Source organism: Zingiber officinale, chromosome 6A, assembly GCF_018446385.1.
Source record: "Zingiber officinale cultivar Zhangliang chromosome 6A, Zo_v1.1, whole genome shotgun sequence".
Classification (NCBI taxonomy): Eukaryota; Viridiplantae; Streptophyta; class Magnoliopsida; order Zingiberales; family Zingiberaceae; genus Zingiber; species Zingiber officinale.
The window spans coordinates 50,376,617-50,399,858 of NC_055997.1; the positions used below are offsets into that span (position 1 = coordinate 50,376,617).

Below are 23,242 nucleotides of genomic sequence, written 5' to 3' on the forward strand. Positions count from 1 at the left end.
GACGCGCGAGCACCGTCGGCCGAGCCTTTCCTTCGATTGTTGAGCAGAGCCCTTCTCTTTGCTCTAGCGCCGGTAGACGACCGCCTTCTCATGCCTAGCTTGGTCTTCACAGCCGAGCCCTAGTTCACAGCCGGCAACCCCTCCCCATTCTGATCATCCACGGTGAGATTTCACAGCTTTGCCTATATTCATTGTTACTAGTTTTATTATTTACATTGAAACCTGAAGTGAGGCGTGTATAGCAGTTGCTTGTCGAAAATTTTGCTGTGAGCAAATAGTAGACCTCTCCTGCTCACTATTTGTCGCTGTTGTGTACCGTTATTAGGGATCCTTCGTGGAGAGGCAATGGCCGAATAGGGTAAGCTCTGACCTCGATTACCTGGATTGTATAATACTGATTGTTTTCTATAAGAGGAGTAGGATCTGGAATAATCTTCAGAGGTGTTTCGATGTGGCAAAGGAGGGTAGATCCATTTTCATGTTAATCGAAGATTGAGAATTTAGTTAAATAAAATATGTGTAAATATTATGACACAGGACTTTGACGCGAGACGAGCATCTCGATGTCGGATTTGGACATTCCTATTGGAGGCGGGTACTTTTGACTTTATGTCATTTGATATACATAGTAGTGAATTTAACAAATTACAATAATTATGTTTCTCATCTGTTTCGGTTAGTCACTACCCAATACCTGTTACATGATTGGTTGATTGCTTGTTATGCATTTCATGATATTCCTTACCTGCTTATGCATGCTTATAGGGGTAGTGATATACCATGTTTCACCATGCTCAGGACCTAGGTTTTAGTACCTTCTGTGTACCGGTGTTTTGATTCATTGACATATGATGCACTTTCTATATATATATATGGATTAGCTCAGGATATTTTGTGGATTAGTGTCGTGCACCATTCGCACGATTGCATGCTGTGTGATAGATTGCTCCATTATTGTCGAGCACATTACCAGTTTCATCACTGCTCGGTGCTCCGTTGTGACGCTCATGGGTAGCATAACGCAGCGTGGTAGCACGTCAGTTTGCTCTTCCGGTGCTCCGGTGGCCCGCTCATGGGTAGTGTGACGCAGCGTGTTAGCACATTAGGGATCCCTCCCCGTCATAGTGTACCGAGAGATGAGAGCATTGCGCTCCCCCATTTATGATTTGGGGTAGGAGTATGTGTGTACTCTGACAGCATCCCGTCCTCTCGGTCACTCATCAGGAGTAGCGATGCAGAGTGCACGGTCCTCACAGCCCTACCCACTCGGTCCCACTTTTGTTGTGAGTTGGCTGACTGGCGTCAGGGGTGACCATGACATTGGCATCATATGCATGATGCATTTATGGCTTGTGTTTGTGTTTGCTGCATTTATATGCTACATATTGTTTGGATGCCTATGTTTGACATGCATACAGGATTTCTATATCACTCGGACTGTTTGTCCTTATACCCAGGTCCTGGTTAGTACAGTTTTCTCCTGTTTCCTTCAGTTGCATTTTTATCCTTCTTATATCAGGAGATTGTACGCATGATTAATGCTAGATGTTAATTCCTTACTTTGTATATCAGTTGTACCTGCTGAGCGTTGGACTCACCCCGCCTCCATTGTTGTTATTTTCAGGATGATGCTGTCAGGAGAGGGTTCCAGTTGCTAGTCCCTGCAGACCTCGAGGATATTGTGTAGGGGATCGGTGGCCGGCTAGAAGGGGGGTTGGATAGCTAGGTCACCCCCAACTTTGATTTCTTCTCTACACGGTTAGTTTGCGCAAGCGGAAATGAAACTAAAACAAGAAAGCAATGAGTAAGAACACAAATGCTAACACGATTCTTTTACGTGGTTCGGAGATTGCTTGCTCCTACTCCACGGCGTGTCCTTGAGGTGGACGAGCCCTTGATCCTTCGGTGGATCAGTCCCCGGCAATCTCCGGCTAGAGCTTTCTCCTTCTCGGTGGAGCAAACCTCTCACAAAGGATCTCTTCCTCTTTACAATGATGAACTTAGGTTTAGGAGGAAGAGAGTAGGCTTGGAAGCTTTTGGGCAATGACAAGGAGTTATTCAATAAGCATGAGTAACCTCCTTCAAGCCCCAAAGCTTCCCTTAAATAAGAGGAGAGAGTTGATCATCATATCAACTCATCTCGGCACCAGTCAATTGCATCAATCGATCGGTGTTACCGCTGGAGGTAGCCAACGGCTACTTTCAGACCAACGGTCATATACCCGATCATTGCTAAAACTAGCGATCGCGATCGCTAAAACTTGCGATCGATCTACACCGACCGAACGAATGTAACCATTCTGTTGCGCCCGATCGGCTGCGATCGCACGATCGGTTAAAACATGCGATCGGCTACAAGATCTTGCTCTGATGAGACCCTAGAATTTATGTTTTTACTCCGAGTACATTCTCTCGTGCACTCGTACCCTCACCCTTACGACTCTTTTGACGCTTCCTTTGCAGCTTTAACAGAACCTTCAAGCATACTTTCTTTGGCTCTCGTCCCTCGGATGCATTCAAGCCTGCGGCTCGTCCCCAATGCCATCCTTCGCGTATGCCTCGAAATTGCTTCCCTCGGCCCTTGTCCTCGCTGCCTTTTCCACGGTCCCTCGGATGTTCATCCTTCACCGTACCCGAAGCCATCAACTTGAGTCGCATGCGTATCTTGCGAACCTACACAACTCAAATACACATATCAGATACAAGGGTGAACCTAACTTAAACTCTTTGACACACACATCAAAACTATGATCGTACCGATCAAAACCTAGGTTGATTGCACCAACAATCTCCCCCTTTTTGATGTGTGGCAATATGTTTAAGTTAGGCATAAATATCAACATGAAAATTAGAAGCAATATGTAAACATGAAGCATAATACCCAAGCTCCCCCTTAACATATGCTCTCAACCATAATTTTCAAGTTTTGCACATATTTAGGTTTTTAACTTAAACCTTTGCATTTCTCCCCCTTTGACCCCATCAAAAATTGTACCAAACATGTATACATACTATGGTATCAATGTGGACTTAAAAGTACCCAAAACCAGCTCTTGAAAGTGCTGGAAAACAGCTACCAGTCGACTGCTATCTGTCTCAGTCGACTGGCACAAACCAACCCGAATTTCAGCATTTTACAGCCAACTTCAGAAATGCATAGAAAATTCTAGAAAATTCGAAAAATCATGAAATTTTGAACACATATTTCTTATAATGTTCTTTAACAAGGAAAAATATGTTTTCATGAAAATTCATCATATTTTTGAAGTTTTGATAAAAACTCAAACACTTTAAAAATCAATCAAGTTTGTATCAATTTAAAACCTTGTTTTGCAATCATATGTTTCAAAATAGCTAAACCACAGTAAATAAATTATAGAATTGTTTTCAAAACATTTAAAATGTCCAACTATGATCTATGGGCGAGATGTCCATTAATTAAACATTTGCTTTCCCCATAGTTGGTCTATGATCACTAAAAATTGATACATTTCATAACTCATCAAAATGCAATAAGCATAAGTGAATTATTTGTATCATCCTAGTATCTCACATTTATGGTTAGAATATAGTTCAAGTCATTGTGAGATAAAGGTAACCTCTACTTAGCCCTATTGATCATGAATTTCTATCAAGGCTAAGTGCTCCCCCTTAAGGTCTCAAGTCAACCATTTTTCAAGGATTTGAACTATGATTTCATTGGTTGACTAAACCTAAAATCCTCTAACCCTTGAGGATTGATTTTGGCACCCAATAGAAGTTCTCTCTAATTGGGTTGACCAAGTACTCCTTAGGGATCCATTTCCTATCTATGGTCTTTGTCTTTGATTTCCCCCTAGCAAGTAGACAATGATAAGTCTTTTCATTATTGGGTTCATTGTATCCTAGCCCATTTTTTTTAAAACTTGCCCTTTGGCTCCCAATAATCATGTTTAAGGTATTTGAGCCAATTTCAAATTTTCTAAGGGCTATGGTGAGGTATTCTACCTTTTTCCTTAATTTCCTATTTGAATGTAGGATCTAAAAGAATTTAGATATCTCCACAATGACATGATATTGTCCACTTTGGGCCTAAGCCCTCATGGTTTTGCTCTTGGGCTCTACCCAAAAGGCCTCATGCCAATGAAGATATCTTTTCTCTTATAAACCCATGATCTTTCCCATGTGTTTCCAATATGGGACTATGTTTGCAACCTTGCAACCCCAACAATCCCCCCCTCAAACAAAGGACCATAGGCTTCCCACGTCTGATCCTCGACCCACCAGGTCTTCCTGCCCCTCGGTCCACCCGACCTACTAGGACCTCCTTGCCTAGCCGCAACTAGGACTTCCTGCCTGGTGCACCCACCAGGTCTTCCTGCCCCTCGGTCCACCCGACCTACTAGGACTTCCTTGCCTAGCCGCAACTAGGACTTCCTTGCCTAGCCGCAACTAGGACTTCCTGCCTGGTGTCTGGTCCTCTTGATCCAAACATAGGAGCCCCCACTTTCTTTGTTTGAGGTCAATATTGTACTCACATGGTTCAATCAGACCATAGCTCTTGTGCACAGTCGGCGGTTAAACCTTCTGGCAGTCAGGGCTCTGATACCAATTGTAGGATCGAAAAGAATTTATATATCTCCACAATGACATGATATTGTCCACTTTGGGCCTAAGCCCTCATGGTTTTGCTCTTGGGCTCTACCCAAAAGGCCTCATGCCAATGAAGATATCTTTTCTCTTATAAACCCATGATCTTTCCCATGTGTTTCCAATATGGGACTATGTTTGCAACCTTGCAACCCCAACATATTGTTGGTCTTTTTGTTTTCTTACTTAGATTATGCTAAACTTGTTCTGTTTGATGGTATGGACATTGTATGGATTTTGTGATGTCGATAAATTTGGTTTGGATTTGCTTTTCCTACATGCCTGCCTGGACGGCAGAAGAGGTAAGTTGGTCTTATCGTCGGATTTGAGCTTTACGAGTGTAGTTGAGTAGGGTTGTTTTCGAGTCATTGTATTACTGTTTTGTTTATTTATATAAACTGCGTGGATGTTTGTGTGATTGTTTATATATTTTTGTTATTATTCCAGCCACATGTGGCTGAGGTATTTGATGATATAGAAAAGTTTCAGATTGTCCGTCGTACATGGGAGATGTTGCCGAAATTTCTTCGGCCAGGTACTCCTCCGGAGCGTGACAGAGAAGATTTAAAATTTTAAAACACCCCTCCTATTTGAATTTATTATGGTCGACCCCTACTTGCTTGGTCACCAAGCAAAAGGGACGACCCTCTTAAGGAGATGGTGGTCGACCCTTGGCTTGGTCACCAAGCCTTGGGTCGACCCCCTTCTTGGACACTAAGATGGGCTTTTATTTGGATGGACTTGAGGCTTTATTGAGGCTACGATAGGGACCTAGAGGAGAAATTGGTTTTGGCCTCCCGATGAGCTTGAGTATCCCGTGTTCGCCCCGAACACACAACTCAAGTTCATCAATAATAACTTATTCCACTAGAGAGTTATTATTACACTACCACACGAATCCCAAATTACATTATGGGCTCCTACTTATCATGAATGCGTTAATCTCCCTGTGTTTATGATATCGAATGTCCATTAATTAAATGAGTTACTGACAACTCACTTAATTAATATCTAGCTCCTAGAGTAGTATCGCTCAACTTCATTGTCATGTCGGACTAGGTCCACCTGCAGGGTTTAACATGACAATCCTTATGAGCTCCTTAAGGGGACATCATCAACCTAGCGCACTAGGATAGTTTCCTTTTATAATCAATAAGACACCATATAACTAATATCATTTCCCAACTTATCGGGTCTTTTGATTTATCGAGCTAAATCTCACTCATTGATAAATCAAAGAAATAAATACTAAGTATATGTGCTTATTATTATATCAAGATTAAAAGTACGCACTTCCATAATAACAGAGGTTTGTTTATTTATCTATTCAGTGTAAAATGAACAATCCTCAGGTGGTCCTGCTCAATACACTCTAAGTATACTAGTATAATTATATAGTCAAAATAAACTAATACTTAATTATACTACGACCGTACTAATGGTTTGTCCCTTTCCATTTTTAGTCGTGAGCTACTATTTATAATTTATAAGGCACTTGATAACATGATCTTCTGTGTGTGACACCACACACCATGTTATCTACAATATAAACTAAAATGGACAACTACATTTATTATAAATGTAGACATTTGACCAAAGGAATTCTTTATTTTTAATAAATGTTTATACCAAAAGCTAGGCTTTTAATATACATCCTAACAATCTTCCACTTATACTAAAAGACTATGTTGCCATATGTACTGCCATACATCTGATTCTCATCCCCTCATCATGTCTATCAAAAGCTCTCGCCAGAAGGACCTTAGTGAAAGGATCTGCCGGGTAATCTACTGATGCAATATTGATGATAACATTTTCACCTCGTTTTACGATGTCTCGTATCGGGTGGTACTTACACTCAATATGCTTACTTGCTTTATGGGCTAGTGGTTCCTTCGAGTTTGCTACTGCACCACTATTATCACAATAAATTGTGATAAATTTGGGCAAACCAGGAATCACTTCTAAGTCCATCTTGAAGTTTCTAAGCCATATATCTTATTCGGTTGCCATAGAGGCTGCTAAATACTCAGCTTTCATGGTGGAGTCCGAAAAGCATCTTTGCTTAACACTTCTCCATTGTTATGACTCCACTTCCTAAAGTAAACACAAACCCCTAAGGTTGACTTCCTATGGTCCCTTTCTAATTAGAAATCTGAATCCTTATAACCCACAGGGAACAAATTATCTGCTTGGTAAACTTAGCATGTAAAATTTAGTCCTTCTCAGGTACTTATATATGCTTTACCATAGTTCAATATCTCTGTCCTAGTTTACTTTGATATTTACTGACTATGCCCTCAGCAAAACAAATATCCTGTCTCATACATAGCATCGAATACATTAGACTTCCTACAGCCGAAGCATAAGGAAATGCCTACATCTCCTTTATCTCCTTTGATGTCTTCGAAGACATCTCTTTTAGATAAAGGTACTCCGTACTGAAAAGGCAAGAAACCTTTCTTGGAGTTTTAAATGCTAAAATGAGTTAGGATTTATTCAATGTATAAAGCTTGGGATAAGCGCAACATCTCTTTCTTGCGATCCCTTATTACTTTGATCCCAAAAATATGTCCGCATTTTCCCAAGTCCTTCATATCGAATTGCTTGGTCAACTATACCCTTACGACTGATAATACTTTGATATTATTGCCAACTAGCAAAATATTATCTACGTATAGTACAAGAAATACCACAACATTTTTGTCACTCTTCTTGAATACACCAGACTCATCTGGTTACTAAATAAATCCATATAACTGGATTACTTCATTAAATTGGATGTTCCAAGATCTTAAAGCTTACTTCAATCCATAAATAGACCGATTGAGTTTACAAACTAGATGCTCTTTGCCTTTTTCAATGAACCCCTTTGGTTGCTACATATGGATGTTTTCTTCAAGACTTCCATCAAGGAATGCTGTCTTGACATCCATTTGCCAATCCGTATGAGCAGCAAAGAATCCAGATAGACTTAAGCATAGCTACCGATGAAAAGGTTTCCCTTTTACAACAGGCCTTGCTTTGAAGGCTTTCACCTTCCCGTCTATCCTCCTTTCTCTTTCATAGATCCATTTACATCCTAATGGCTTCACCATTTGGATGTTCTACTAGCTCCTAGATTACAAAGATTCTATTTTAGAGTTCATTGTACTTTACCAAGATACTGTATCTTTATCTTGGAGTGCTTCATTATATGTCGAGGGATTAGTTTCATGTTTATCAGGGATCAAGTCCAAAGACCCTCCCAAAAAACATGAATCTTATCAGGTTGCCTCACAACCCTCCCACTACGATGAGGTACTATATGTGGTTATGTATCATTAGTAACACGTATTGCAGTTTCTTGTGGTATTTCATCTTGCACTGTTGGTACTAAGTTAGACGTGTCCTCTCTAATTTTCTCGAGAACAATTTTATGGGCTTGTGGTTTTAATACATAGTCCTTTTCTAAAGATCGGGCATTGATGCTAACAATGACCTTCTGATCTTTTTAGAACTATAAAATAAATCACCTTTCGTTCCTATAGGATATTCTACAAACATGTGAACTTCTGTACATAATTCCAACTTGTTAGTATCTCTTTTGTGCTGGACTACCCCAAATCTAAATATGATTCAGACTAGGCTTATGCTCATTCCATAATTCTATGGAAATAGATGATACTGACTTTAGAAGGTACTAAGTTCACTACTGTTTTCAGAGTATATCCCTAAAATGAATTTGGTAATAACTCATCATCGATCTATTTCCATAAGAGTCATATTCCTTCGTTCTGCTACACCATTTTGTTGGGGTGTACCAGGTGCAGACAGTTAAGAATTAATCCCGTCCTCTGATAAGTAGCTCCTAAACTTTCCTAAGAGGTATTCGCCACTATGATCAGACCGTAATGTCTTGATACGTTTACCATGATGTTTCTCCACATCACCCTTGTACTCTAAGCACTCAGGCTTGCGGCGCATCTAGTAAATGTACCCGTATCTCGAATAGTCATCTATTCGAAACTACCTCTTGCCTGGATAGTCATAGGACCATACATATCAGAATGAACCAATTCTAACATATTTTTGGCTTTATACCCCTGTGCTTTAAAAGGTCTCTTGGTCATTTTACCTTCCAAGCAAGATTCACAGGTTTAAACCACCAATGAACCCAAAGATCCATTAGTTACTAATCTTTGAATCTTACTGAAGTTAATATGAGCTAGCCTTAGATGCCAAAGATATGTTTGGTTCATTTCTGAAGGTTCCTTTCTCTTATTAATTTTTAGAAGATGAGTTCTTAATTACCATTTATTGCATCGTGGGAGTTATTGGATTAAGAGTGTTTTAAATTGTCCACCAATGTATAAAAATGGATAACTTCCCTGTTTTTCTTGACAACAACTTTGTCATCAAAAGAAACATAATATCCATTCATAAAAGTTTTAGAAACTGAAAACAATATTCTTTCTAAAACTTAGTACATAAAGACAATTTCTAAAACAATATTTTATTCATAAATAAGATTCTCCCACTGCAACAGCCGCTACTTTCATAGCTTTGCCCATGTAAACAGTAATTTTCTTTTCATGTAGTCGTCAAGTTTCCTGAAACCTCTGCAATGAATTGCAGACATGATCAGTGGCTTCCGTATCTACACACTAGGTACCGGTATATAACACCACTAAATATGTTTCGACTACTAGAAAATAAGATATACCTCTATCGTTCTTTTTCCTATGAGGACAATCTACTTTACTTAAATGAACCATCATTTTGAAGACAATCCCTCACGGGTGTCCCCTCAGTTATGATGGTCATTATTAAGTTTCTCATGGTCTCTTGCCTAGCAGCCTGATTCTGGTATCCGAAGAGAGATTGAGTATCATGTCATAGACAGTCGGTATGGTCTGATGCTGATGTTGCAGCACATTTGACATAGAAGTCAAAATGTAACTCCGCGTCATCTCATCTGCCCTAACCCATTTCCTATGACACTTAATCTCCTCTTCACTAGAATCATTATCTAGCACGCTAAGACAGACCTCAAGAAGTTCAACAATGTCTAAGTTTTGTTTCCTAATTGGGACTACTAAGTCTATTGTCTATTATAGCAAGGGGATCCTAAGAATCACAAAATACTTGGTCAGAATTTAAAATGATATTAAATTCATCAATCCCTCAAAACACCGTAAATTTTGTATGCCACGTTAGTGTGGACGTATACAAATTCAATCATTTGTAAGAGAGATTTTTAACCAAGGATTATATTTGGTCAAAACTCTAAATTTAGAATAATATTGATTCCTCAAAATAATATTATTTTTAAATTAATCAACACCTCAAACACCGAAAATTTTGCATGCCACGTTAGTGTGGACGTATACAAAATCAAACATTTGTAAGAGGAGATTTTACCCATTAATTTTATTATCTTGTCAACCTAACTTTATGACAAATAAAATTAATAGTTGATTTTTCTTCAGTCACACAGATAATAGCAGTGACTTTGTTGGGGAGGATACTATTAAAAGTACCTAAGTGTATATCATTACTTGATACTTAGTCCATTAAACAGGATTGTGCCCCTTCAGTTGGAGAAGATCGCACGCTCCTAGATAATTTCCTATAACCATCCCTAAAGAAAATTTGATCTAGTGATCCGCAAACAAACTCATCCGTTGAGGAGGAAGGCACTTAGAGCCAACACGCAAGTTTGTTTGCATCACTTACAAACCAGTAATGGAGACCGTGGAATTTATTTAAAATCCCTCTCCTACTTAGTTATTTAAGGTGAGGAATTTTGACTATGCTAGCCTACTTAACATGCATACTAACAAGCACACACATCACAGCACAAAAGGCAATAAATAAGAAAACTAATTTCCAACTATTATGACCTTTATCCATAGTTGTCCTCCGTGTGTCGTCAACCCTAGCTGCTGCCATCTTTAGCCACCACCACCGGGTCCAGTTGTCGCATCTATCTTGCTTCTTTTTCCACTGCACCTCTGGTCCACAAATAGTACCATGCCTCACAAAGATATGATCCGCGATAAAAATAAAATTTTACATTTATCGATCCTATATTCCACAAGGGAATGTACATCAAGTCTAGATCAAACAAAATATAAAAACCTAAATCTAAATACAGCTCCTACTGTATTTTAATAATACATTCATGCACACACATATAAAATATCCTTGACATGTCCAAGGGTCCAATCACACACAAACACATAACACATGGACATAATAGTTGGAGCCTACAACCACAGAATTAATCTATTTGCACATCCTACTATTATCATGTATTAATTATGTATGACATGTATGCATAATTAACTAAATACCAAACACATAGAGGTTATAACCTAGCTCTGATACCACTTGTTGGTTGCTACTTAGAAAATCTAATGGTTCCACTGTACAAAAATTTTATACATGGTCTGAACCTTTCCAAGCTACCATGTGTTCTTTTAAGTTAAACTTGAATCACCTGCGGAACTTAACACGTTTGATTCTAAGTTTAACTTATATGTTCTTATTGGTTTAGACTTGGATCGCCTGTGGAACTTAACACGTTTGGTCCAAATCAACCTAGGTTTCAAAGTCGATTAAATATTAATTTCTAAAATTAGCTTCCAGTACTGCATGGCGAGGCACTTGGCCTTCTTGGGTATGAGATCATCCACCACCGACTAGACAAAGCCTTTTAAATAAATTTAATATTTAATCTCCCTACAAAAACCCTAGGTTTAACCAAAAAGAACAATCGAATCACAAGATCGAAAAGAAAAACAAAAGAACACAAAATCAAAAAATTTGATTTCCTAAATTTGTAAACCTCTTGTGTTTGGTATTATAAGATCAAATCAAAGAAATATGAACTAGTTAAGATGCGGAAAAACAAATAACTAGTTATACCTTTTCTTTGTAGCTAATGACATCTTGATCTTCTGCTGTATTCCTCGCCTCCTCTTGGATGTCGTATGGGCGACGATCCTCCAAAATGAACACCACCCAAAAGCTCCTCCTCCTTCTCTAAGATTCGACCACCACCACCACTAAGGAACAAAAGAGAGCAAGAGGAAAGGAAAGGGGAGAAAACCGGCCACCATGAGAGAATTGATGCAATCCTTCTTCTTCTTCTTCCTCTTCTTCTTCTCCTCCTTCTTGTATTCGGCCACCTTGAGAAACCACAAGAGGTGGCCGGCCCTAGCATAAGTGCAAGGGGCCGGTCCTTTTGGAGAAGAGTAAAAGGAAGAGAAAATAAGAATTCATGATAATATGAGGTCTCTCCTCCCCTTCTTTTATATTACTTGTCCAAGGCAAATAAGGAAAGACTTTTACAAAAAAATAAAATCTTCCTTTTGTTTTTCCTTTTCCCTTTTTATTTTTCCTTTTCTTTCCTCTTGATTGATTCAATCATCAATCATAGATTGATTGGCCGACCCCTTGCTAGGGCACCAAGCAAGGGTGGCCGACCACATCATCAAGGAGAAAAATATTTTTTATAAAATTTTATAAAAGAAGAAATCCTCTTATAAAATTTTACAAGCTCTCTTTCCTATTGTGGATGTTAAAAAAGGAAAGTTTTAAAAATTAAAACCATGTTTTAAAATTTTAAACTTCTCTTCTAAAATTTCTTTTTTTAACATGGTTACAAAAAGGAAAGTTTTAAATTTAAAACTCTCTTTTAAAAAACCATGAGGATGGTTTAAATAAGGAAAGTTTTAAAACTTTTAAAACTCTCTTTTAAACCATGTGGCCTAATTCAAATAAAGAAAGTTTTGTAAATTTAAAATCCTTCTTTTAAATTTGTAGTTTTCTACAAAGAGAAGATTTTAAAAATTCAAAACACCCCTCCTATTTGAATTTATTATGGCCGACCCCTACTTGCTTGGTCACCAAGAAAAAGGGCAGACCCTCTTAAGGAGATGGTGGCCGACCCTTGGCTTGGTCACCAAGCCTTGGATCAGCCCCCTTCTTGGACACCAAGATGAGTTTTTATTTGGATGGACTTAACGCTTTATTGAGGCTACGACAGGGACCTAGAGGAGAAATTGGTTTTGGCCTCCCGACGAGCTTGAGTATCCCATGTTCGCCCCGAACACACAACCCAAGTTCATCAATAATAACTCATTCCACTAGAGAGTTATTATTGCACTACCACACCAATCCTAAATTACACTATGGGCTCCTACTTATCATGAATGCGTTAATCTCCCTATGTTTAAGATATCTAATGTCCATTAATTAAATGAGTTACTAACAACTCACTTTATTAATATCTAGCTCCGAGAGTAGTACCGCTCAACTTCATTGTCATGTCGGACTAGGTCCACTTGCAGGGTTTAACATGACAATCCTTATAAGCTCTTCAAGGGGACATCATCAACCTAGCGCACTAGGACACAGTTTCCTTTTATAATTAATAAGACACCATATAACTAATATCATTTCCCAACTTATCAGGCCTTTTGATTTATCGAGCTAAATCTCACCCATTGATAAATCAAAGAAATAAATACTAAGTATATGTGCTTATTATTATATCAGGATTAAGAGTACGCACTTCCATAATAACAGAGGTTTGTTCATTTATCTATTCAGTATAAAATGAACAATCCTCAGGTGGTCCTGCTCAATACACTCTAAGTGTACTAGTGTAATTATATAGTCAAGATAAACTAATACCTAATTATACTACGACCGTACTAATGGTTTGTCCCTTTTCATTTTTGGTCGTGAGCTACTATTTATAATTTCTAAGGCTCTTGATAACATGATATTCTGTGTGTGATACCACACACCATGTTATCTATAATATAAACTAAAATGGACAACTACATTTATCATAAATATAGATATTTGACCAATGTGATTCTTTATTTCTAATAAATATTTATACCAAAAGCTAGACTTTTAGTATACATCCTAACACTTGGTTCATGGCTTCTTGCCATTTTTCCTTATCAAGATCATTCATTGCATGTTGATATGATGATGGATCATCATCATTGGTATCGGCTACAACAACATTTGTTTCACCGTCTTGTCTGTAGTGGGCAGGAGTTCTAAGAACTCTCCCACTTCGTCTAGGTACCAAACTTTCCTGATTAAGAATAGTGGTTTCTACTTCTTTCCTATTATCTTCAACAAACATCGGTTGTGAAATGATTTGATCATTTAGCAATTCCTCGAGTATAACTTTACTTCGAGGTTTGAAGTTTGTCATATAGTCGTTCTCAAGGAAAGCAGCATGTGTTGATACAAATACTTTCTTTTCTTGTCGGCTAAAAAACAAACCTCCTCTCGTGCCTTTTGGGTAGCCAACAAACAAAAACACTTCTGTTTGTTGTTCCAATTTCCTAGATTTCCCTTTTAGTACATGTGCTGGAGATCCTCAAATTCTAAAATGGCGTAAACTAGGTTTACGCTCATTCCACATTTCTATTGGGGTTTTAGGGACTGATTTTGATGGTACCACATTCAAAATATAGACCGTTGTTTGTAAAGAGTACCCCCAAAAAGATGTAGGTAGCGAGGCATAGCTCATCAATAATCTAACCATATCCAACAAAGTTCGATTCCTTCTTTGGCAACACCATTTTGTTGCGGAGTTCTAGGAGCCGAGAGATGGGATATAATCCCTTTCTCAATTAGGTGATTCTTGAACTCTGTATTAAGGTACTCACCTTCTCGATCTGATCAAAGTATTTTTTTTTTTTTTAGTGATTTATCTAATTGCTTTTCAGCTTCAGCTAGAAACTCCTTAAACTTTATAAAAGTTTCTGATTTCCTTTTCATTAGGTAAACATATCCATATCTTGAATAATCATCGATAAATGTGATGAAATATTCATAACCTCCTCATGCGTGGACATTCAATGGTCCACACACATCAGTATGCACTAACTCAAGCGGTTCTTTGGCCCTTTCGCCCTTCAAAAAGAAAGGTCTTTTAGTCATTTTCATTCTAGACAAGATTCACAAACTGGTAGAGTGTTAACAATTAACTCTCTCAAAGGACCATCCTTTGTTAGTCTATTTAGCTTATCTAAATTAATATGACCTAATCTAAGGAGCTATAGATATGTTTCATCACTATTTGTAAGCTTTTGCCTTTTGATAGATTTTGGATAAGCTACTTTGAATAGTTAAGTATTTAATAATAAATATTCACTAGGCTTAAGGACATATAACCCGTTTTTCATACCTGCATGACAAATTTCAAGACCATTTCTTGAAATTGAAATTCCATTTTCATAAAAGGAAATACCAAATAATTGTTCATGCAATTTTGAAATAGAAATCAAATTCCTACAAAATTCAGGAATAAAATAAACATCGTTCAACACTAAATATTTATTTTTAAAATTTAAATGGGTGACTCCCACTACCTTGACTGAAACTAATGCCCCGTTGCCAACTCTAAGTGTCAACTCCCCATCAGCAAGCTCCCTTAAAGAACTAAGTAGCTGTATAGAAGAACAAACATGATTAGTGGCTCCTGAATCAACTATCCAGAAGGAGAAGTCATCCTCTACTAAACAAGCTTCTAAGACAAGTAAATTAAATTTACCTTTATTCTTCTCCTTCAACTCTGCGAGGTATTTTGGACAGTTCCTTTTCCAGTGTCCATCTACACTGCAGTGGAAACATTTTCCTTTAGGTTTCTTCTCAGCCTTCTTGCATCTGGTTTTGTTGTTCTTAGACCCATCCTTTGTCTTTTTGAATTTACCACCAGATTACCACCTTTAGCCATTTTTCTCTTCAAACCTTTTGAAGAATTGGGTTTATTAATAATATTTGCTTCAGCCTTGTTCTTCACTAGTCCTGAGATAGCTTTAAAGGTTTGTAGTTCATTCAGCAGCTGAGTCATCCCATAATTCAGCTTATTCATGATATAGTTGCTGGTGAACGGGATGAAGTCACTAGAGAGCGAATTCAAAATTATGCTCACTTGTGTACCCTCATCAATTACAGCCCCATGCATCTCAGCCTCAGAAAAATAATTTGTCATCGGCATGACATGATCACGAACATGAGTGCCAAGAATCATTCTTGCATTTGTGTACTTTCTTGTGGCCTCATGACGAGCTTGCTCAGATTGTTGCCCAAACATTTCTTACAGAGATTCCATGATCTCAAAAGTACACTCTTTGGGCTCCATCTTGCTTCTTAGTGCATCAGACATGCTCACAAGCATATATGCCTTAGCCTTATTGTTGGACGCAATCCAACGGTCATACAGTTCTCTAACAACACGAGTGACATTTGCAGGTGGTACCGATGGGCATTCCTCTGTAAGAACAAACCTATTGTTCTCACTGACCAACACGATATTAATATTGCTCTTCCACTTAGGAAAGTTTTCCCCAGTCAAAGTATTGTTTGTGAGTAAAGACATAATTGGATTTCCCATTGACATTATTGCTGAATTCAAATAAATAGCATGATTAAATTGTTTGAAAAGAATATCCATATGTATATATTTAGAAATAGTAAACATGATGTAAGAATGCAAGGATAAAATCCAAAATCTCATATACTATTCCTTCGATAATTCAACTATCCACGAAGAATGATGTCATCGTTGGGAAGGTCACATTGCTTGCTTAGTCAAACCAAGACTCTTCTTGATTAACATATGTGTGCCAAAATAACTTTTATTCACACACATATTAACTACCGAAAAAAAATTGGTCAAAGATATAATCAACAATTTTGATCTCATATCTTTATGAGTAAAACCTTCGTTTCAAATTTTAGACTTAACTCTAGAGTGCCACCGTAAGGGCGGGTCAAACTTAAAACACATTAAAAATTCTATCATCAGAGATCTAGCCTTGATATTGAATCAAAACGGGCACCACCCATAGGGTAACGAAATCAAAGCGTTAAGAGGCGTCATTCTAACTCTCACGGTGCTAGACCAACGAAGGAGACCAATAAATAATTACTCATTATTTAATTTCATAGATAACTAATCATCCACTAATCCTAGATTTTAATAATCATATTATTAATTAGACATTTCATGTCGTAATTACCTAGGTCTATAGAATTCTCAATAATTCTAATTAATTGTAACATAAACAATTTATGAATTACAATTATACATGATGTTTGCAACATGCAATATCCGATATGCTATAATGCACAGAATAGACACATCTAATTCTAAATGACATATTGTTATCATGAACATAAAACATCATTGAATAAAATATGGAATTGAGTTAAAATTGTAATTTTTAATTGTCTCTAATTAATAGTTGGTGACCTTGTACTATTTTGTCAAGATTATAAAATTAACTAATTGAATTAATTTTATCAACTTTTGAATCCAATTATTTAACTTTCGATAATTACATTATTTATCAAAACTATTAAATGAATTAATTATTTTGAATAAAATAATTATATTCCTTCTGGTTTGATGATTATATTAAATACAAAAACTATATCTCACTTTTGATAGTTATATTAATTATCAAAACTATTAAATATTTAAAAATGGATAATTCAATTTTGTCCACTGAAGTAATCGAAATATTTAACTTTTGATAATTACATTAATTATCAAAACTATTAAATATATCAACTAGTTTAAATAAAACAATGTTATACTGGAACAATGGGTCTTTTATGCTAATAAGTGTACGGTGGAATTAGAAAACTACCCATCCATAAAATCCAAACTCTTTGGTAATTAAAGAAAATAATTTTATCCTGATCTTAATAATAAAATCAGAAACAAACAGAGTCATAAAATTAGCCAATCACTATCATGCATTAATAAAAAAATATAATACATGACATTCAATCAAATATCGAACAAATCACGTGATCATTCATATAATTAAAATATCATAATGTTTTCCAATAACTTAGCTCTTATACTATTTGTTGGTATTTAATTGTACGATGCGCAACAGAACGTGTGAAAAATAGATTAAATAACTTTTAAAATTTTTCACAACAAAATAATTTTGTTTAGATCGAATAAAAGATCTTGTTTAATTATAAAATCTTTTATAATTCAACGTGCAAACATTATAATATTTTCTTTATAATTCTACAAAAATATAATCTTTACCTTGAGCTCGTGCCTAAGATTCGCAGGTCCCTGGAGTTTTTCGCAGGTTGCCGGAGTTCTTCCAACGCCACGATCTTCCTCGCCAATTCTTCGAATCAACGGATGGACAAAAGTGTGGGCTAGCTCTTTTAACTTTTCTCACAAAATCAACTATCGAATTTTTCACCAAAAATTCTCCTCTTTTGTTCCCGGGAGAGAGAGAGACATGTATTATATAGTAAGGAGAGAGGGAAACGTGCATTATAAAAATGGGAGAGAAAGAGGGAAACGTGTATTATAAAGTGGGAGAGAAAAGAGGGGAACATGTATACAAAAGTGGAAGAGAAAAAATGGGAACATGTATTATAAAGTGGGAGGGAAAATTTATAATATTGCCAAATATTTGATTTTTCTCTTTTATATTTTATTCGTAATCAAATTACAAATACAATATCTAAATACTTGATTTTTTTTTTCTCTTATATATATTTTATTTGTAATCAAATTACAAATAGAATATCCAAATATTTGATTTCTCTCTTTTATATTTTATTCGTAATCAAATTACAAATAGAATATCTAAATACTTGATTTCTCTCTTATATATATTTTATTTGTAATTAAATTACAAATAGAATATTCAAATATCTTATTTCTCTTTTTTATATTTTATTCGTAATCAAATTACAAATAGAATATCTCATTTTAGTTAAAATAATAAACAATTTTATTAGTTAATAAATTTTGTAAGAATAAATAATTAATCAAATTAATTATTTAAGAGTATCCATCATGATTATACGAAGATAGTTTTGGGACCATGGACCCATAATTTCAAGCTCCAATAAATTTAGATACAATTAATTAAAGCTCTTTAATTAATTATCTAATTTATTAATTCTGAGATTATTCCACTAAAATCCGGAATTGCACTCTTGAGAATTATGGAACATATTTACTCAAATGATTTGAACAGTCCATTGATATAATCATTACATGTCGATCAACCCTCCGTTCATAGTTCACAAATAGAGCTAGACGAAATTACCGTTTTACCTCTCTATTTGTATCTAAAACGTTAAGTACCATTGATTCACTAGTGAATAGTTAAATCATAATCTAATTATGAATTAGAGCGATCAAACTATTCAGTGCTAGAATCAACACTCAAGAGAACCATTCTAGCATCCTTTCGGAAGTTACGGATTCCGTATCTATAAATCATATTCACAGCTGAATATATAACTGAGTCTCCAAAATGTAAGTGTTACGCCTATTATTTAAAATAGGTTCTAACAAACAAATCAAGAGACCTGTTAATACAAACAAGGAATCTATAATTACTCAGGATTTAGATTGATCTACATATGATCATCTTAGCGATGTAGATTTGAGTCTTTGTAACGGTACTTAAACATAGACCCTTAAATCACATCTGGTCCTTGTCCTATATAATCATATTATATAAAATGTCTCTGCTTAGTGTCATTACACTGATTGTCCGGATAAGACTATCATATTCATAATGTCAGCAAACTGCATTCATGATTTCCAATTAAAGATCCATATTTTAATCAATCATGGACATTTTAAATATATTATCTATGATTTTAATCCTCTTGTATATAACAATCTTATATACTAAAATCATAGTTACAACAATATATTATGGATTTTATATAGATATTCATTTTTATACAAGTAAACATAAAACAATCAAATAATAAAATAAATGCTTCTTTTATTTAATTCAGCAATTAATAATAAATATCTGTTTTATGAACATATTCCCAACATAAATTTGGAGAGAAAGAAAAACATTTATCCCATGACCTTCTGCTTCCCAGCTTTGTTGTTTCTCCAAGGTAATAATCAATTTTATCACTCTTCATTGTTTCCTTCCTGCTCTTGTTTCTTTCTCTTATAGAGACAACCTAAAGGATTTTCATAATTTTAAAATTTTAAAGACCAAACAAACATTCAAACTGTAGGTGTCACAATTAAGTTTAAGAAATCAGAGTATTAGAAATAAAAGTAGAGAAACTTTATTATTTTGATGCCGGAATTGCCTAGTGCTTGTTTTCCAAAGCCTAACATTTAACAAATCTGCACCAAAATGGAATATTGAGGAAGTAAAATCTATGCAAAGATATAAGGAAAAATAATGACGGAATTACTAGAGGATCACTGTTCCAAATTCATTGAGACTGAAATACATTAGAAGAATTTTAAAAAGCAATCCTTTTTTTAATTGAACAGACTAAATGACATGGCAAGTTGAAACAGAAGCAATGAATTTTGTGAGTGATAAGCTCTAATTTCTAAGTAGATTCGAAAAACAAACTGAGCTGTACATGCACTGGCAAAACGAGCAAGATGCACAACCAAATAGAGTAAGACTCTGATAGATAAAGGAAAAGAAAAAGAAGAGGATATTGATATCCTATACGATTGCCATTATCAATTTCAAGTACTTTTCGCAATAAACTAATTCGGAAACCAACAAGAACAGATGAATACCGTATAAAGTAACCGAGACGCAATATGTGGTCCTGTGGGATATTGTTCCAATTCTATCTGCGCAGCCAGAAACAAAGATCATCTCCCAATAAATCAACAAAGACAGGTAATATCTTTCCCATTTCTATTCTAAAGATATCCATCAAAGGCGCACACATAAGTACACTAGTGATGGAATCACTCAATTGCCAGTAATAAAGTAGAGTGGGAGAGAAAAGAGAACATATTCGACGACAAAAGGAACAACGCAGAACCTTTGGGTGGGAGAACTGCTGAAGAGTGCCAAGGAGGCCCTCGAGCTGCTTCAGCTTCATCTCGAAGCGGATCAAAGGAACGCGATGCGACAGTTCGTCAAAGCCGCTAAAACGTTATATGACAAATAAAACGGTAGAATGGGGAAAAACGGGATCGGTTTCTGGCATATATTGGGTTTCTGGGACCATATATTTCTAAAATAATTTGTCTATAATATTTTTTATTTAATAAAGAATAATTCAATAATTTACAATTAGTATGAAATTACAATCTCAATTCTTATAAATTATTAATTCGAATTATGAAACAAAATCGGAACCAAAATGTGAATGATCTTTAAAGATTTGTTAACTTTAATAAAAATAAGAAAAATAAAATGTTTCCTTTATTTTTATATAGATTTAAATTAGACGTAAATAAATAAAATATATTGCAATTTTGTCAAAGCCAAAACGTTATATCACAAATAAAACGTTAGAATGCGGAAAAACGAAATCGGTGTTACTGACATATATTGGGATTCTGGGACGATATGTTTCCAAAATAACTTGTCTATAATCTTTCTTATTTAATAAAGAATAATTCAATAATTTACAATTAGTATGAAATTACAATCGCAATTCTTATAAATTATTAATTCGAAATATGAAACAAAAATCGGAACCAAAATGTGAATGCTCTCTCCAAAGATTTGTTAACTTTAATAAAAATAAGAAAAATAAAATGTTTCCTTTATTTTTATATAGATTTAAATTAGACGTAAATAAAGAAAATATATTGCAAATTTATTTATATATAGATATATATATTTCTTTTTTCCTTTTAAAAAACATTCCAACGTTTTTTCCATATCTTTCTTAAAAAGGAAAATAATTTCTTTCCTTTAATTATATTTTTTTTACTTATATGGACAATTTTTCTATTTTGCAAAATATTCATCATTTATTTATTTTTATTTTTAAATGTTACCATATTATTATGTTGAAACAGGAAGTTTTTTCCATAAAAACTTGAGGGTATTTTTATTATTTGGAAAACTATGAAGGGGGTGAACCGAAAGTTTCCCATCACTTTATAAGGAGAGAGGCTGCACCATCTTCTACCTCCACAACTCCGTAGAGAGATGGCTCCGATCGTCGTCGGCGATTCTCTCCCGGATGGAGATTTGGCTTGGTTCGATGAGAGCGACCAATTGTGGATGATCCCGATACACTCGCTTGCCGCCGGCAAGAAGGTCATCATCTTCGGAGTCCTCGGCGCCTTCACACCCATTTGCAGGTAAACTTCTTAAAACCCCAAAATTTTCTTGATTGTTTCGAATCTCGCGATCAGATCGGTCACAAACGTCGTTAATGCTTCTTTTAGATCGGACTTTTTTAAGTTTTATGCGAGTCCCTTTTTCTCTCTCTACGGCAATGATATGCTTTTTTGCCCTTTTGGATCGAACATTTTGGTGTTCTACTTGAATAATACCGAAACTTTTCTAGTTTTTTTTCCCCGAATCTCGTTAACATATCGTTCACAGACAAGGAAAGGTCCTTTGAGATCAATAACGCTGCTTCGTGTCGAGCTCATTTCTTTTTCGTTTTATGCGAATGTAAACTCGTTTGGTGTTTTTCAATCTACCCATCGGATCATTGAAAATAGTGTCGGCTAATCAAGATCTGGCACTAGCACTAGCACTTGCGTTTATGACGCTTGATTCTTAATTATGCTTCTTCTCCTTTTTTGTTCTGTTCTTTTGTGCTTCCTCATTCGTTCTGAGATGATTTTACCCCTTTTGGCTTTCGCAGCATGAACCATGTCCCCGGTTTCATTGAAAGTGCAGAGGAACTCAAATCCAAAGGCGTCGACGAGATCCTCCTCATCAGCGGTAATTTCCCCCTCTTTTGTCTGTGTTTTTGTTCTTCAATCGGCCTTCGACTTCTAAAAATCTTCTTATTAGAGTTTTTTGTTTTTTTTTTTTCAATTTCCAATTTATCTATTTGCTCGTTACTACAAAGTTTTTGTGACAATACTTTTTAGTATCTTTCTGCCTTGTATTCCCAGATGTGTCAACTCATGAAAAAACATTACAAACTATGAATTCTTTTCTTGGATGATAAATTTAAAACTAAAATAATAATTTTTTTTATATTTAATATCTGAAACTATAAAACAATGAATTTTTGCTATATTTTAGAAAACTATAGTAAAATCCATGAACTCCTGTATCTCTTGCTATGCAGTTAATGATCCATTTGTGATGAAGACATGGGCTAAGTCGTATCCTGAGAACAGGCATGTGAAATTCCTAGCTGATGGTTCCAGCTATTACACTCACGACCTTGGGTTGGAACTGGACTTCTCCGAGGTGGGTCTGGGCATTCGATCGCGAAGGTTTGCTCTCCTCGTCGACAACCTTGTGGTGACAGTTGCGAACATCGAAGAAGGAGGGGGAGAAGTCACTATATCTGGTGTAGAAGAGATCCTAAAGTTCCTCTAGGAATAGTGCTATGTTTATTTGTTATGTTAGTTTGCTTGTTAGGCTACTAGTTAAGTGACTATGCAACTATTTGATTGAATAAAGTATCAATTCTTAGAATGATAATTTGGCGCCACATTATTCTAATTATAAATTATAAATTTATTGATTTATTCCAATAATATTATTTGTCAATATTTAAAGAGCCTTTCGTGTATGAAGGGTGGGATCGCATTGAATGTATTATCTCGGTAATTTTATCGTCTAAAATATTCTTTATAATATTTATAGTTGTTATAATA

The 23,242-nt window shown here is 35.7% G+C and overlaps 2 protein-coding genes across 2 annotated transcripts in view; one reads left to right on the forward strand and one right to left on the reverse strand.

Moving 5' to 3' along the window:
- The window catches only part of LOC121993929 (rRNA N6-adenosine-methyltransferase METTL5-like), a 54,024-nt gene extending 33,415 nt beyond the window's left edge, over positions 1 to 20,609 (reverse strand). Inside the window, exons 1-2 of the mRNA XM_042548170.1 lie at positions 20,476 to 20,609; positions 20,222 to 20,278 (exon numbers count right to left, since the gene is read on the reverse strand). Coding sequence (XP_042404104.1) covers positions 20,222 to 20,278; positions 20,476 to 20,535 — 117 coding nt within the window. The 5' untranslated portion in view covers positions 20,536 to 20,609. The remainder of the gene's footprint in view (positions 1 to 20,221; positions 20,279 to 20,475) is intronic.
- Positions 20,610 to 21,587: 978 nt separating this feature from the next.
- Positions 21,588 to 23,018, forward strand: LOC121993930 (peroxiredoxin-2C-like). The gene is made up of 3 exons (XM_042548171.1): positions 21,588 to 21,754; positions 22,270 to 22,349; positions 22,705 to 23,018. Exons 1-3 carry the CDS (start codon positions 21,600 to 21,602, stop codon positions 22,959 to 22,961), a joined length of 492 nt encoding a protein of 163 aa, XP_042404105.1. The 5' UTR covers positions 21,588 to 21,599; the 3' UTR covers positions 22,962 to 23,018.
- Positions 23,019 to 23,242: the final 224 nt, after the last annotated feature.